At 49.8% G+C, this 15167-nt stretch overlaps 1 protein-coding gene across 4 annotated transcripts in view; it reads left to right on the top strand.

The window, feature by feature from the left end:
- The window catches only part of TMEM214 (transmembrane protein 214), a 41927-nt gene that overhangs the window by 23221 nt on the left and 3539 nt on the right, over positions 1-15167 (top strand). For 3 of the 4 annotated variants that reach the window (XM_043509958.1, XM_043509957.1, XM_038394924.1), the window contains 10 exons: positions 309-390; positions 6545-6646; positions 7598-7739; positions 8988-9079; positions 10114-10162; positions 11689-11802; positions 12377-12494; positions 13780-13873; positions 14135-14303; positions 14881-15032. In XM_043509958.1, coding sequence (XP_043365893.1) covers positions 309-390; positions 6545-6646; positions 7598-7739; positions 8988-9079; positions 10114-10162; positions 11689-11802; positions 12377-12494; positions 13780-13873; positions 14135-14303; positions 14881-15032 — 1114 coding nt within the window. The remainder of the gene's footprint in view (positions 1-308; positions 391-6544; positions 6647-7597; positions 7740-8987; positions 9080-10113; positions 10163-11688; positions 11803-12376; positions 12495-13779; positions 13874-14134; positions 14304-14880; positions 15033-15167) is intronic. The other variant, XM_038394920.1, reaches the window with a different exon arrangement.

The following is a 15167-nucleotide window of genomic DNA, read 5'->3' as shown; positions in this document are numbered from 1 at the left end:
TCCATCCTCCTCAGATCGTGTGCCTAATGTCCATTAACAAGGTGTGTACTACACCTCACAGACAGGAGTTTTGGTTTAGGGTTACATACAAAAACATTTAAAACGTTAATCTCCCTGCCTGTCTCTTTCAAGAGCTGTTTGGGTGGAACCAAGAGCTGCTCACGCTTTTGGACCCAGATAGCTTCAGGCAGGGGAGTGGCTCCTATAAATACCTACCTTTTACACTGATCGTGGTGCCGGACAGTCGTTAGGAAACACTTCAGAGACTCCTCCCTATACTGTTCTAATAGCTTTCTCCTTTTATGCAGTGTGGCTTGGCATTATGCTTCCAGTGCTGGGGATCAAGTCCCTCTCCCCGTATGCGATTGCCTACTTGGACCGGCTACTTATGTGAGTTATAGCTGAATTTGATCAGTCTCTCTCCCTTAAGGTAAAGCCTGCCCCAGTTGTCATGTACAATGCTTCCTGGGCCACGGGTAGCCCCGGCCTGTTGACATTAAGAACCTGGAGTGTATGTATTCAAGTCTGACCAGCCGGATGGGAGCTCCTGCCCTCAGCAGGGGTTGACGGTGTGTCACGCTGGTATAGCGTTGCAAATGTGACGCTACCTGACTTGCAGTGAGGTTTGACCCATGACGTCAGCCTCAGTGGGGTGACAGTGTCTAAACGAAGTATCAGTAATAACTGTATCTTGTTATCTTGGCCTTTAGAGTGTCTGTTTTCTGTAACTCAGTGCTGCCTGCTCTCTGCCTAACGCCAGAATCCTGACAGCACTGGATAGCTGAGGAGCAGGATTGAGTCTGTCTCCCATGGTCTCCTGGAGAATCAGTGGCTGTGTAAACTGGGTTTCTGGCCTGGCTGTGTTCTGCTCCTCCTTCAGTAGCCAGGCAGGCAAGAAGTGAACGCTGTCATTCAGCATCAAGCAATCATGGCTACACCCTGTGTCAAAGATCGGGACAGCTGCGTTTTTGTATGCTGATTAGGTCCAGCCTTCACATTCCAGTCCAGCTGCTAATTCAGCAACCCAGATCTAAAGCAAATGACACAAGTGAGAACCCAGCTTTGGCCAGTTTTCATAGTGAGTCAGTAAGCTCACTGGCCCGTGTCTATTGTGGATTGCTCACTGGGTGGGGGAGGTGCTGGAAGCAGACAGATTGACTTGTACAGATGGAGTGCTGTGAAGGAAGCCGGTGTCCGTCCCACTGCTGCTGCTGGCAGTGCCTAGTTATGGCATTCTGTGTCTCGAAAATTACTGAAAATTCCCCAACCACAGTGTGAGAGAGGGGTGACACTTCTGTTGTGCAGCTGTGCTACTTTGTGATTGATAAGCCTGGGGAGAGAATGGAGCAGGCTCCCCCCAGCTGCGCTTGGGCTGGGTGTTGGATGGACATTCCTGTGTAGGAGAGAATATTGAATGGTGCTAACAATACTGAGTGTTGCATGAATCCATAAACTAGGATTACAGGTTTATGACCTCATTTTGGTGTAATAGGTCCTGTAATTAACAGCTCAACGAAACTGTCACTGACCCCTTGAACACTGGCACCAGAAACAGAGAGCCCAGGACTAGACATCTCCGCAGTAGAAGATGAATGCTATATACCAGTGCTAGAAGTCTAAATAATAAGATGGGTGAACTAGAGTGCCTAGTATTAAATGAGGATATTGATAATAGGCATCACAGAAACCTGGTGGAATGAGGATAATCAATGGGACACAGTAATACCAGGGTACAAAATATATCGGAAGGACAGAACAGGTCGTGCAGGTGGGGGAGTGGCACTATATGTGAAAGAAAGCGTAGAATCAAATGAAGTAAAAATCTTAAATGAACTAAATTGTGCTATAGAATCTCTACGGATAGTAATTCCATGCTTAAAAAATAAGAATATAGCAGTAGGGCTATATTACACACCACCTGACCAGGATGGTGTTAATGACTCTGAAATGCTCAGGGAGATTAGAGAGGCTATTAAATAAAAACTCTTATTATTATAATAATAATAATAATAATAATGGGAGATTTCAACTATCCCCATATTGACTGGGTACATGTCACCTCAGGATGGGATGCTGAGATAAAGTTTCATGACGCCTTAAATGACGACTGCTTCTTGGAGCAGCTAGTCCTGGAACCCTCAAGAGGAGAGGAAGTTCTTGTTTTAGTCCTAAGTGGAGCACAGGATCAGGTCCAAGAGGTGAATATAGCTGGACCGCTTGGTAATAGTGACCATAATATAATTAAATTTAACATCCCTGTGGCGGGGAAAACTCCACAGCAGCCCAACACTGTGGCATTTAATTTCAGAAGGAGGAACTACACAAAAATGAAGAGGTTAGTGAAACAGAAATTAAAAGATACAGCACCAAAATCCCTGCAAGCTGCTTGGAAACTTTTTAAAGACACCATAATAGAGGCTCAACTTAAATGTATACCCCAAATTAAAAAACATAGTAAAAGAACCAAAAAAGAGCCGCCATGGTTAAACAACAAAGTAAAAGAAGCAGTGAGAGGCAAAAAGACATCCTTTAACAAGTGGAAGGTAAATCTTAATGAGGAAAATAGAAAAGAGCGTAAACTCTGGCAAATGAAGTATAAAAATATAATTAGAAAGACCAAAAAAGAATTTGAAGATCAGCTAGCCAACGACTCCAAAAGTAATAGCAACATTTTTTTTAAATACATCAGAAGCAGAAAGTCTGGTAAACAACCAGTGGGGCCACTGGACGATCGAGATGCTAAAGGAGCGCTCAAAGACGATAAAGCCATTGCGGAGAAACTACATGAATTCTTTGTATCGGTCCTCACTGTTGAGGATGTGAGGGAGATTCCCAAACCTGAGCCATTCTTTTTAGGTGACAGATCTGAGGAACTGTCCCAAATTGAGGTGTCATTAGAGTAGGTTTTGGAACAAATTGATAAACTAAACAGTAATAAGTCTCCATGACCTGATGGTATTCACTCAAGAGTTCTGAAGGAACTCAAATGTGAAATTGCAGGAGTACGAACTGTCATCTGTGACCTATCATTTAAATCAGCTTCTGTACCAAATGACTGGAGGATCGCTAATGTGATGCCAATTTTTAAAAAGGGCTCCAGAGGTGACCCTGGCAACTACAGGCCAGTAAGCCTCACTTCAGTACCGGGCAAATTGGTTGAAACTATTGTAAAGAACAAAATTGTGAGACACAAATGAACATAATTTGTTGGGAAATAATCAACATGTTTTTTGTAAAGGGAAATCATGCCTCACCAATCTACTAGAATTCTTTGAGGGGGGTCAACAAGCATGCGGACAAAGGAGATCCGGTGGATTTAGTGTTTTTAGATTTTCAGAAAGCCTTTGACAAGGTCCCACACCAAAGGCTCTTAAGCAAAGTAAGGAGTCATGGGATAAGAGGGAAGGTTCTCTCATGGATTGGTAGGTGGTTAAAAGATAGGAAACAAAGGGGAGGAATAAATGGTCAGTTTTCAGACTTGAGAGAGGTAAATAGTGGTGTCCCCCAGTGGTCTGTACTGGGCCCAGTCCTATTCAACATATTCATAAATGATCTGGGAAAAGGAGTAAACAATGAGGTGGCAAATTTTGCAGATGATACAAAACTACTCAAGATAGTTAAGTCCAAAGCAGACTGTGAAGAGCTACAAAAGGATCTCACAAAAGTGGGTCACTGGGCAACAAAATAGCAGATGAAATTCAATGTTTCTAAATGCAAAGTAATGCACATTGGAAAACATAATCCCAACTATACATATAAAATGATGGGATCTAAATTAGCTGTTACATCTCAAGAAAGAGATCTTGGAGTCACTGTGGGTAGTTCTCTGAGAACATCCACTCAATGTGCAGCTGCAGTCAAAAAAGCAAACAGAATGCTGGGAATCATTAAGAAAGGGATAGATAATAGGACAGAAAAGATCATATTTCCTCTATATAAATCCATGGTACGTCCACATCTTGAATACTGTGTGCAGATGTGATTGCCCCATCTCAAAAAAAGATATATTGGAAAAGGTTCAGAAAAGGGCCACAAAAATGAGGAGGGGTCTGGAACAGCTTCTGTGTGAGGAGAGATTAATAAGACGGGGACTTTTCAACTTGGAAAAGAGGCGACTAAGGAGGGAGAGGATCGAGGACTATAAAGTCATGAGTGGTGTGGAGAGTGAATAGGGAAGTGTGATTTACTCCTCATAATACAAGAACAAGGGGCCACCAAATGAAATAAATAGGTAGCAGATTTAAAGCAAACACAAAGAAGTATTTCTTCACATAAAGCCCTCTCAGCCTCTGGAACTCCTTGCCAGAGGGTGTTGTGAAGGCCAGTACTATAACGGGGTTCAAAAGGGAGCTGGATAGATCCATCAATGGCTATTAGCCAGGATGGCCAGGGATGGTGTCCCTAGCCTCTGTTTGCTAGGAGCTGGGATTGGGTGACAGGGGATGGATCACTTGATGATTCCCTGTTCTGTTCATTCCCTCTGGGGCACCTGGCACTGGCCACTGTCAAAGGACAGGATACTGGGCTAGATGGACCTTTGGTCTGACCCAGTATGGCCGTTCTTATGAATTGGGTTCCAATTTGTCTAATTTTCCTTGCCAAAAAGGTGCAGGGCATATTGGGCTGAAGGGCCTGGGAAGAGAGGCTGCAAGGTGGCCTGGGGTGGCAAGCTGTGCCGGTACTACAGGGACAGACATTCAGATTCTTTCTGAGACAGCCAGGTTGTGCAGCGACACATTAGTGGAACATGGCGGAGTCATTAGTCAAAGACCATGCACTGTCCATTCCCGAGAGAAGGCCGGTGGACTAACTGGTGGGCACAGGAGGAGAAGAGGGAAGTGCATTCAGCAGGCTGGAAAGCTCCTTTGCTTTATGAAGGGGGTGAACAGACTTTCTCCCCAGGGGTGGGCTCCACAATGAATAGGCTGAATCTAGACTGCAGCTGTGGCTGCTCTTGCTCACTAATGCCTCTGGCTGCCTACAGCCTCTAGCTCTTCAATTGTCCTTTCCCCTCCTTCAGACACTGGTTTTCTGGTCTCTTCTCCTGTCTCTTTTCCCGCAGACTGGTGGAAATGAGGGTTGTGAGCATGGGCTCATTGCTGCGCAGACAGCCACACAAGAGATGTTTTCACATGTAGCGTAGCAGTTTGGAGGGCAGGCAGCATGCGGTCCCCAAGATGTCCTTTCTCCATTCCCTGCATTAGGGCACGGGCTCTAAAAAAGCCATTTGAAGGTGATCTGTGAAGGATAAAGGGGACTGGTTCTTTAGCCACCATAGAGCAACAGAAGAGAAATCCTGAAAAGTTTTTACTTTAAATAAGGGTTTTTCCCCCCTTTGTCTTTTTCCTCGGGAACGTCACATCTGTCATGTGTGAGCCAGATCTTGGGCAGTGTTCCTCCAGACTCTTCAGCCTTCGGTAGCCTGAGTAAATGGTCTGGCCCTTCTGTCAGGGTTCACTGTATGCTATTTCCATTGCCACTCTCCTGCCCCAGGTATCTAGTTGTCCATAGTCTCCCAGAAAGAGTAGATAAGGTCTATGTCCCTAATGTTAGAAACAAGCACAAACACCTTTCTTGCCTCCCCATTCCAGCCCTTCATTATAAAGGAGCAAACAAGTGCACAAGCCCCTTATTTCCTTTGCATGTTGTCTGAAAAGAAGAAAGGGGGTGAGAGAGAGAGAGAGTGTGTGTGTGTGTGTGTGTGTGTGAGAGAGAGAGAGAGAGAGAGAGCCTTTCGTCAGAGGCTGTTCTGGTATAATGCTGAGTGCGCAGAAACAAAAGGCAGTGTGTACTGCACAAGAAAACAAGCTGGCCAGTACTGGGAGAGTGGAAGTGAAAAGTACAGTATCAGCGCAACCCTGACAAAATTCCTGGGGGCTGATTACTCCTGGCTCCATTCTCCGTGGCTCATGGCCTCAGGGTTGTAGTCTCCAGATGCATGGGGTGCTGTAAGGTGCAGCCTTTAATACTGCTTCCGAGTTGGGCCTGTAGAGTAGCTGGTGAGGGGCTTGGCTCTTTGCTTAGAACAAAGTGCTGCAGAATACACAGGACCACTCTCCACCTGTTTCGCAGCCAGTGATGTGTCACAGCAAAACTGGGCCTGAAATAGACGCGGGGTGATTGTGAAACCCACGCACTGCACTCCCACCACAGCTGTGTTCTCATAATGAACTGGCATCTTCCCTGCGTTTGAGGCCTGCAACATGGTGAATGTTCAGACCAGCTGCTGCTGTTTCGGAAGCAATCCCTTGTAAGAGTATTAGCAAGCGGGGAAAATTCTGCTAACAGCAAAGCAGCCTCCCACTGTCAAGGGTCCAGAAGGAGATTCTTTATGGGCTGATTTGTTCGATGTTCCCACTTTGAAATTGGGCAGCTTGGATTTAATCTAGGGTATAATCCTGGAGTTTCAGGGCTAGTGATGGGAGGGTGGGGGGAGAAGCATGCACAGGGCTTAGAAACCGCTCACCAAGGGATTCCCATCTGTCTGCCTGCCTGCAGTGACGTGTCAGGACAGAAGTTGCAAGGAGTCATTTTTCCATTGCAGGACGCACGCAAACCTGACCAAAGGATTTGGCATGATTGGACCAAAGGACTTTTTCCCACTCTTGGACTTTGCCTTTATGCCCAACAACTCCTTATCACCCAGGTATGGCTGACTTGCCTATAGTCTTGATACAGGAAAGGTGACTTGCAACCCTTGGGGCTTTATTTCAAGCAAGTGAAGAAATGGGTAGTGAGGAAAGCAGCTTGACTGGGCAGGTGCCCGCAGCATGAGAGATGTCATACCAGGCAGGTGGCGCTAGCTGGGGACCTGGCGTGGGCTCAGGAGAGTGACTGCTGGTATCTTCATTTACTTGACTTTTGTTGGTTCAATTGAAACTAGACTGAGTTATTTTCTGTAACTAATGAGGCTTGCATGTATGTATCATAGACACGCTCTGAATGAATGAGAGGGAGCCTGGTTCACTGTTGGTTTGAAGACCAGATCATTCCTCAGACAGTGAGCTGGGGAGCATGTGTCATTCTGGAAGCAGCTGTTTATAGCTCCCATTGCACCTGCCATTGGGAAAGCGGCTGGTTGCACAATTGCCATTCCTCTGTCTCTGGGGAGGGGAGGGAGTGTCTGAGGGCCTGAGTCTAGTGAGCCTTGGGAGGAAGGACATGACCATGACCGTGAGGGCTGAGCAGATTGAGGAGGTTGGAACTGAAAAACAAGAGAACGATGGGGGAAGGGCAGTACACTGGCAAAGGGGAGCCCATCCTAATGTTATGTTCCTGAAACTGCGGCTGCTCGCCACCCCTCCATTCACTCCCCATGGTGCTGAGCAGGGCACGCGCTCCCACTTTCGCACTAACTGGGATCACCCAGTGCAGCACTCGGTGCATCCTGGGTGCTCTCTGAATGGGAGGAGAGAACAATCGCGCTTTGCCAGCAGCCCCACTGAAGAGCCATCTCCTAGCACCTACTCTGGCTCCCAGGAGCGCGTGCTGCCTTACCATGCGTTCAGTGTTGCCCTAAGCAGCTGTCCCCACCTCAGTGAAGCTGAGGGCATAGGGCTGGAACGAATGCAGAGTGTTCATATGATCTGTCCTTCAGCCTGCAGGAGCAGTTACGCCAGTTGTACCCCAGACTGAAAGTGCTGGCGTTTGGTGCTAAATCTGAGACCACGCTGCACACCTACTTCCCCTCCTTCCTGTCCAGAGCCACTCCAAACTGTCCTGCCGACATGAGGAACGAGGTGAACGCCTGGGGAGTTGGCAGGGCGGTGGGGTTTGTCTTCATTCTGGGCACAGCTAAGTTGGGCCAGCGAGGGGGGGCCTTGACTGAGCGTGAGATTTCTGTGCAGAGTTAGCACTGTTCCACCATCCCCAGGGAGGGGCGGATGGGAACCAAGTGAGGCTAGGTTGGCATGCCTCGGGTCGAGATGCCCCGTGGGTGAGTTCTTAAAGCCCAGTTCCAGCCAATCCAGAGAGCTGCCTTAACAAATAGTGGGGGGGATGGACGGACTCCTGCGCCTGTTGCTGCCTTAGGGTGGATAAAGAAAGTCTGACAGGCTTTTTAAAATGCTGGCCTTCTGCTTAGCTCTTATGTTAAACGTTCAAGTCTTGTCCACAGTGTCGCTCCTGGAAGACTTGTCGGGATGACTGGAGAACCGCTAGGACTGACAGCAGAGACCTAGCAAAGGAAACCTGATTAAGATAGGAATTCTCCAGGTGCTCTAAGCTGGTTTTTAGCAGCTGTTCATTCCCAGCAGCTGGGAGAAAAGCTCTTGGTGCAGAGACCCATCACCCTCACCCATCAGATAAGGGCTGAGAAAGCTCCCGCTCACACTGCAGGCCCCCAGTGAAGTGAGGAGGATCTGACTTGTTTGTGCAGATATCTCTAAGGAAAGACTGGGCAGAAAAAGGGATTTTTTAATAAAACGCCCTTCAGGGTTTCTTTATCCATTACAACAAAGCAAAAAAAGGCTGAGCCCCATATTTTGTGCATTGAGGGAAGTGCAGGTGTGAGGGGTCCAGTGCCTGGATACCATGGCGATTAGTACATTGTAAGTAGGTAGCTAGAGAGATGGGAGAACTAGACTAGAGAAAAGGGTTGAGAAATAACCTGAATTGCATAATGGTGCTGGGTGGTCCAAGATGACGTGCTGAACCAGGGCTGGTTCTATCAACTGGGGAAGCCAAATACTGCCACAGGATCAGAAACGCCATCTCGTTCGCGGGGAGGCGAGTGGGCCTGGTTTTTGGAGTTGCTGTGAGCTTCAGAGAGAGCTGGGGCTGCTCAGCCCTTCTGGAAATCAGGTCCCTTGCATGTAGGTCCCAAACTCTGTCAACAAGCAGATGTGCAGCTTTTGGCCTGGCAAGCTGCGGGTGTAGTGCGGTGGTAGCAGAACTTAGACTGAACTGAGCCTCCGTGAGGGAGGACTGGAGACATGCTAAAGTTGTAGCAAGCAGCCATCCAGCCTTTCTGCTTTGCTCCTGCATAGCTCCTGATCTGCCTGAATGAGTGCCTGAGCATGGATGCCCTGAGCTTCAGCGTCTGGCGACAGCTGTACACTAAACACCTCTCCCAGTCCAGGTAGGTGTGTGCACACAGCCAGCTGGGCTTTGGGCCGATGCACATGAGCAGAAACAGTCAGCTGGAGGCAGATGATCCACTTTCTCTTGCCTGGGCTTGGCTTAGGGTCTGTTCTGGAGGACTCGGGCTACACAGGGGGCACAGCTGATGTTCTAATCGGGGGAGAGGAAGGTACCCACCCTGTGATGGCAGCGATCCCAGGAGGAGCTGACAACAAACCTGATGAGTTTAACAAGAAGTGATTCCTCCGGAGAGCAGCAGTTCAACTGATAGCCCAGGATGTCTGCTTGCATACAAGCCTAGGGCTGGAGCACTGGCGTAACTGTCGGATTCCCCCAGAACCACACTGGGCTGACTGTTGGGAAGTTGAGCCATTCTGATGAAATTCCTGAAATCGAGAGCAACTGTCTGAGCAGAGCTCTGGGCTTGGTGCACAGCCAGCCTGGCTAACGTGCTTTCCTGCATGGCTGCGTCCTGCACGGCTGCAGCAAAGGCCAGAGCTGTGCTTCACGAAGTTATCTGGGGAGATTCCCTTATCTCCAGGCAGGGGCGACTGGTGTTAGTGGGGCCGGTTGTTAATGTTCCTTTGAGTCCCAGCAATGTGCCCCCCTTCACTCCTTACTGCAGCATGAACTCTGTGAGGTTGGGGCAGTGGCACGGCGTTGGGTATTGCTGCCTTCAGGGTGGTCCAGGCCTTCCCCGTGACTGGTGACCCTTTGCAGTATTGGGCCTCCATAAGCACATCTAGGCAGCATGGAAACTCCATGGAGCCCACTAGAACATATGCTCTTGCCTGCTTGGCAGGCTGGGATATACAGCACAGCCCTGACATCTTCTGCGTGAGGGCTGGGGAGGGACCATGCGAGGAAGAACAGCTGGAGCAAAAGCAGCCTGTGGGAAGAGAGGGCGAGATGTCCATAATCACTAAATTCTGTGGCTGGACATCTTCCTGCTCCAGACAGCTTTCAAAACACTAGTCTGCTGGCAACACCCTTCCACAGAGAGACTGAGACATGTTTCCTTTGGCTCCACAGCTTGCTCCTGAACCATCTGTTGGAGTCTTGGGACAGCACCACCAAAAAAGTAGGTGATATGCTGGGGGCGGGCGTAGGGCAGGGACAATGGGGGCAACAGTCCCTTTCCATGGGGCGGTATGTGCTGGAGGGAAGAAGGCAGCACTGAACTGGCACTTAGGAGATCGGGGTTCAAACCCAGCTCTGCCGTCAACTCCCTGTGTGATCTGGCCAGTTGCTTAATCTTGCCTGTGTTTCAGTTCTGCCTTGCAGCGAGCTGGGCAGAATCGCTGCTGTTTTATCATTTTGACACAGGAGTGATGCTTGTTTTAAGCATTGTGTTTTTATTGTTAAACGCTCACAGGCGTGGGAGATGCTGGGGGTCAGACAATAATTCTTTAATGGTAGTTAATGTCGAGATTCAACGAGTTAAATCTTAATAACCATTAAAAACCCATTGTCAGCGTTGCATGTCAAAATATACCTAGAAATACCTTTAAGTGAAACTCTGAGATCTCAGCCCCTGTTTTTCCTTCTTTGCTTATCTGTAAATGTCATTTGTCGATGGAAACGTTTTCCTGGCAGTTTGTGTATGTTGAAATCAATGGTTACTGGTAAAAATTGAATCCTGCCACGCCTACTTTGAGGGCACTTTCCAAGTGGGGCTAACGCAATCTCATTGCCTCTCAGGGGCTGTTGTGCTCGGTCACTGTGGGGAGGGAGCCTTCTAACATACTAGTATAGACCTAGATGGTTCATATCTTCTCCTCTCCTTCAAAGTGCCGTATAACTCTGCGTTCCCTGCCTACGTCTCAGACCTTGTCTCGTACTGTGACCTTCGCAGTGCTGATGCTGCAGGTCTCAGTGCCTGGTTTCCTTTCCCTCCCCCCACTGACCCATGCTGCTCTCCAGTGCGTGGAGCCCAGCCCAGGCCAATGTGCGCCTGTAGTCAAGTCTGGCATTCTTTCCAAGGCCTCCCAGAAGGGAGTTTATAATTATGTGACCAGAGCGAACGCCTTTGTGGGCTTTCTAGTGCATCCCATCTTCCATGTCTGCCATTTGGATCGCAGCTCTTGAACTTTAAACTAGATTGAATTTCGACATGTACCACTAGACTGGAGAACAGACTAGAGACCACTCCCCCGGTTTCCTGGGAGGAGGGGAATGGACTACATGAGATCTAGCTGGCCTCCCCCCCTTGCTGATATCCTTGGGGTTTGTGCAAGTTGGGCTGCCCGAACTTTGCCCAATATGGGCGCTGCACTGGCAGCAGTGAGTCTGTTTGTGCTGTCTCTGGGACAGAACCTAGAGCAGCTGCGGTCACCACCCCCAGCTGAAGGAACACAACTCGTGTATGGACCCCCCCGCACAGTGTCAGTGGCACTCCTTGGGGGTGGAAGTGTGATAGAGAGTGAGGCTTGATTAACTGGACTGGGGGCAGCATGGGAGTAGGCTCTGGGTGGGCTGTCACTCTGCACTGGATAGAGCAATGTGGCTGCCTGGTAGACCATGCTTTGGGTCCCCAGAGGTTCTGCCCAAGTGGGGTGTTCTGTTGCGTCTCTGTGTTGTGGAACTCAGTGCCTTTCTTTCTTCAAGGTGCGAAAATCTCTCCAGGAAACCGTTCGTTCGTTCAAAGTGACTAACGAAGAACTTGCTGTGAAAGGACCAAACAGTCTCCAGGATCTAGCAGCCTGCCATGCCGCCTGCGAGGTGACTGGCTTTCACATGCAGGGCGGTTTGGGCCAGGGAGGCCAGAAGAGGTTGAGAACTAACCCCACGCACCTAGTGCCTGTTTGGCATTGATAGGAGTGGGACTTCCCCCTCGCTGCCCTGGGAGTCCTCAGGCTGTTTGTTTTCCTGCTTTTCTCTTCTGGCGTCTGTAGGAGTTGCTCAGTTTCAGATGCAGCTTGGGAGTGGTGTTCAGAGGGACTGGCAGGGCACTGCTGGCTCTTTCTCCTTGCTTCCAGCTGCAAAAAAGAGCCTGGCAGCTTGTGTAAAACAACTGGAAACACTGCAGCCGCATGCTGAGAAGAGGACTGTGTGGCTAACCGCAAGCTTGGAGAATGGAGAACCATTTGCACAGGGCTCAGAAGTCCAGGCACTGTGCGCAGGGCAGCAGGAAAAGTGAAAGGAACACAACGGATGGGAGGGGGAAGTAAAAAAAAAAAACAAAACAAAACAACAAAATTGGGGACCCAAAGTTTCAGTTGTAGGAGCCTATGGTTAAGCAGTTCGGAAGCGGCTGCGTTTAGCATAATTAGTTACTTTTTGTTCTCTTTCCAAGAACCTGCTGCATAAGATGAAAGGCCGTGGCTTCCCCTGGGTTCGACTGCTGCTTGTGGTTCTGGTGTTCGCTGCCGGCTTCCTGGTGCATGACATCAGGACACAGGGGTCTTTTCAAGGTAAGCCCTTCTCCCACTGAAACCATATCAGCTCCTCGGAGGAGAGAGTGAATTTGTAAATGTCCATTGTTTGTGATTTCCCCAGCAGGTTCTCCTTCCTTTGCATCCCAGAGTCCATGCTAGTGGCTACCTTGTTTCCTCCAGGGCCATGTGGCTCCCTGCTGGGAATCCGTGGGCTTTGTTACTTGTGTTATGTGGATGCTTTCATCCCTTCTGTAGCCAGCAAGGGGAGCGTGTCCCACCCAGGCTGCACGAGCACCCACAAGGGGCATATGTCTCTCTTCACCCTTCACTCATCAATAAGGCCACGTTTTAGTCATGGGTATTTTTAGTAAAGGTCATGGACAGGTCACGGGCAATAAATAAAAATTCAGGGCCTGTGACCTGTCCATGATTTTTACTATAAATACCCATTAATAAATCTCTGCTCCTGGGCCCCGCTGCTCTAGGGGGGCCCTGCTCCAGTGGTGGGGGCTGAATGCCCCCAGTGGCTCACTGCTCTGAGGCCCCAGGAGACCGCTCTCCCGACAACCTCCAGAACCACCCCCAGGGCCGTTGTTCTGGCCATCCCCGGGATCACTGCAGCTCAGGCAGTCCCCAGGGCTGTCCCTGAGGCGGCTGCTCAGTTGCTCCAGGCTGTTGCTCCAGCCACTGCAGCTGCGGAAGTCACAGAGGTTGCGGGAAGTCATGGAATCCGTGACCTCTGTGACACAATCACAGCCTTACTCATCAAACATTCAGCAGCATTCCCAGACCACCTCCTAACCTGAGCAGTAAGATCTTAGTGTATTGCCTCTTCACAGTCACGTGGCTGTGGCACCGCTGAGGTTTGCGAGCCTTCCGCAGAATGCCTGCTCGGAGCCCAGTCGTAGAGCAACGCCAGCAGCCTCCGTTCCTTCCCCTGTGTGGCTGGGTCCACGTGGCCCTTCTGAAACCGTGCTAAATACTGGGGGCTGCCATCTCTCCCAGAACCACCTGTACCTGCTCAGTAGCTATTTCTCTCTGAGGCTGCTCTCCACGCTGGGTTCCCTGTGTGTCTAGGACTTCCTGCCGATGACAGTTGCCCCTGCCCTGCTCTAACCATACTGTAACAAACTTTCCCTGAAAGTCTTTGCTTCCTGCTAGCTGCACAAACTGCAGCCACAGGAGGAGAGCTTGCAGAGCATGCTGTGTTTGAGCGCAGCATGCTGTGTTTGAGCGCTGCCCGCTGCCAGGCACTGTGGCTTGGGAAATCAGGCCAACCCTTGTCTAAATTCCTCTCCCAAAGTCAACTGTTCTTTTCCAGCTTCTTCTGCTCACATCCTTCGCTCCTCGGGCATCTTGTCGGTCTCCCAGCAAGCCTGGAATAAAGTGTCCCATTACTCCCTGGAAGGATACAGGTCAGTGACAGTTTTTAATTAAGCAAAGGGGCCAAATGAGCATGAATGCATGTGGGGTTACTAATGCACTGAAGATCACAGTCATTAGGAAATCCCCTTGTCTTGGAAAGCCACTCGTGAATGGTCCCCAAGGTTCCTAATACAACCTTACAGCCCCCCCCACCGTTTGCCTGATCTCAAAACGCAGATTTCACTGTGGTTCCATTTCCCCAATTGCCTTTGCTATTCAGATACTGATGCTAGCTGCCTTCTCTCTTCCAGCTGGTTGGAGAGGAATGTCCCTGTTTATTATTCCCAAGTGCTGACGGTGTTGGGCCCAAACCTGAAACTGGTTTGGACAAAGACCAACGAGACTGCAGTTTACGTCTCTGGGAAATGTTCCTCTCAGATCTTGTGGGTCAAAGACAACCTGCCCTGGTTCATTGAGTGGGTAAGGAAGAATTTGCATTAGCTGCCTGCTCACCAGCTCAGGAGGTAGAAACCTGCTGCAGAGAACTGCCTGTTCTGGTTAGTGACACCAGGTCACACGCGTTTCAGAGCGCACGTGTGACAGGAGGGGGCAGTTGTAGCGTACGACAGTTCAGGCTGTTGAACAAGCTGTCTCTGGCAATAGCGCTGAAGATAGACACCTGTCTTTCAGGGGTGTCTGAGGGATGCCCCGTTGTGCCTGGATGTGGGGATCTGAATTAGCCCCAGGAAACTAGGCCCGTGGCAGTGTGAGTCCCAGTGGGGGTGGGGCACTGCCTACTGCAGCTACGTCCCCGGCTGGGAAGCTGCTGTAGTTGCCAAAGCTGTAGCAGCCGTTGGATTTAGCGAGGTGGGGGTTAGTGAAAAGCTTTGTCTTCCCAGACAAGAGAGAGCCCTTGCAGCCCACGGTTTGCTCTAACTGACCGGGTGTTGATGGCTGCAGCCCGCGTGGAATTGGTCTGACGTGAGCCAGGTGGATAGATTTTGGCAGAGCACGTTGCCCCTGCTAAGCAAACCGCTTTCTGCCCCTTCGCTCTCAGCTCCAGGCCTGGGTTCCGGACTTCGTGCTGCACTTTGCTGAATGCATCAAGGAGCTGTTACTCTTCCTCCTGCAGAGCTGCCTGCTGCCAGCGCTGGAATCCACAGGGGCAGCCCTCGAGCGGGGATGGGAGCTCTGTGTGGATGCTTGCAAGTGAGCAGCGCTGGCCGCTTGATCAGCTTTTGTTCTTGTTCCTTTCGTCTTGTTTGTGAGCTTTGGGTCAAAAGGTGGGGAGGCTCCATTGTCCCAGGGGTCAGGCCCGTCTACCGTTGGTTAGAAGGAACAGGA

Source organism: Dermochelys coriacea, chromosome 3 (genome assembly GCF_009764565.3).
Source record: "Dermochelys coriacea isolate rDerCor1 chromosome 3, rDerCor1.pri.v4, whole genome shotgun sequence".
Classification (NCBI taxonomy): Eukaryota; Metazoa; Chordata; order Testudines; family Dermochelyidae; genus Dermochelys; species Dermochelys coriacea.
This window is presented reverse-complemented; position numbering and strand designations above follow the sequence as displayed.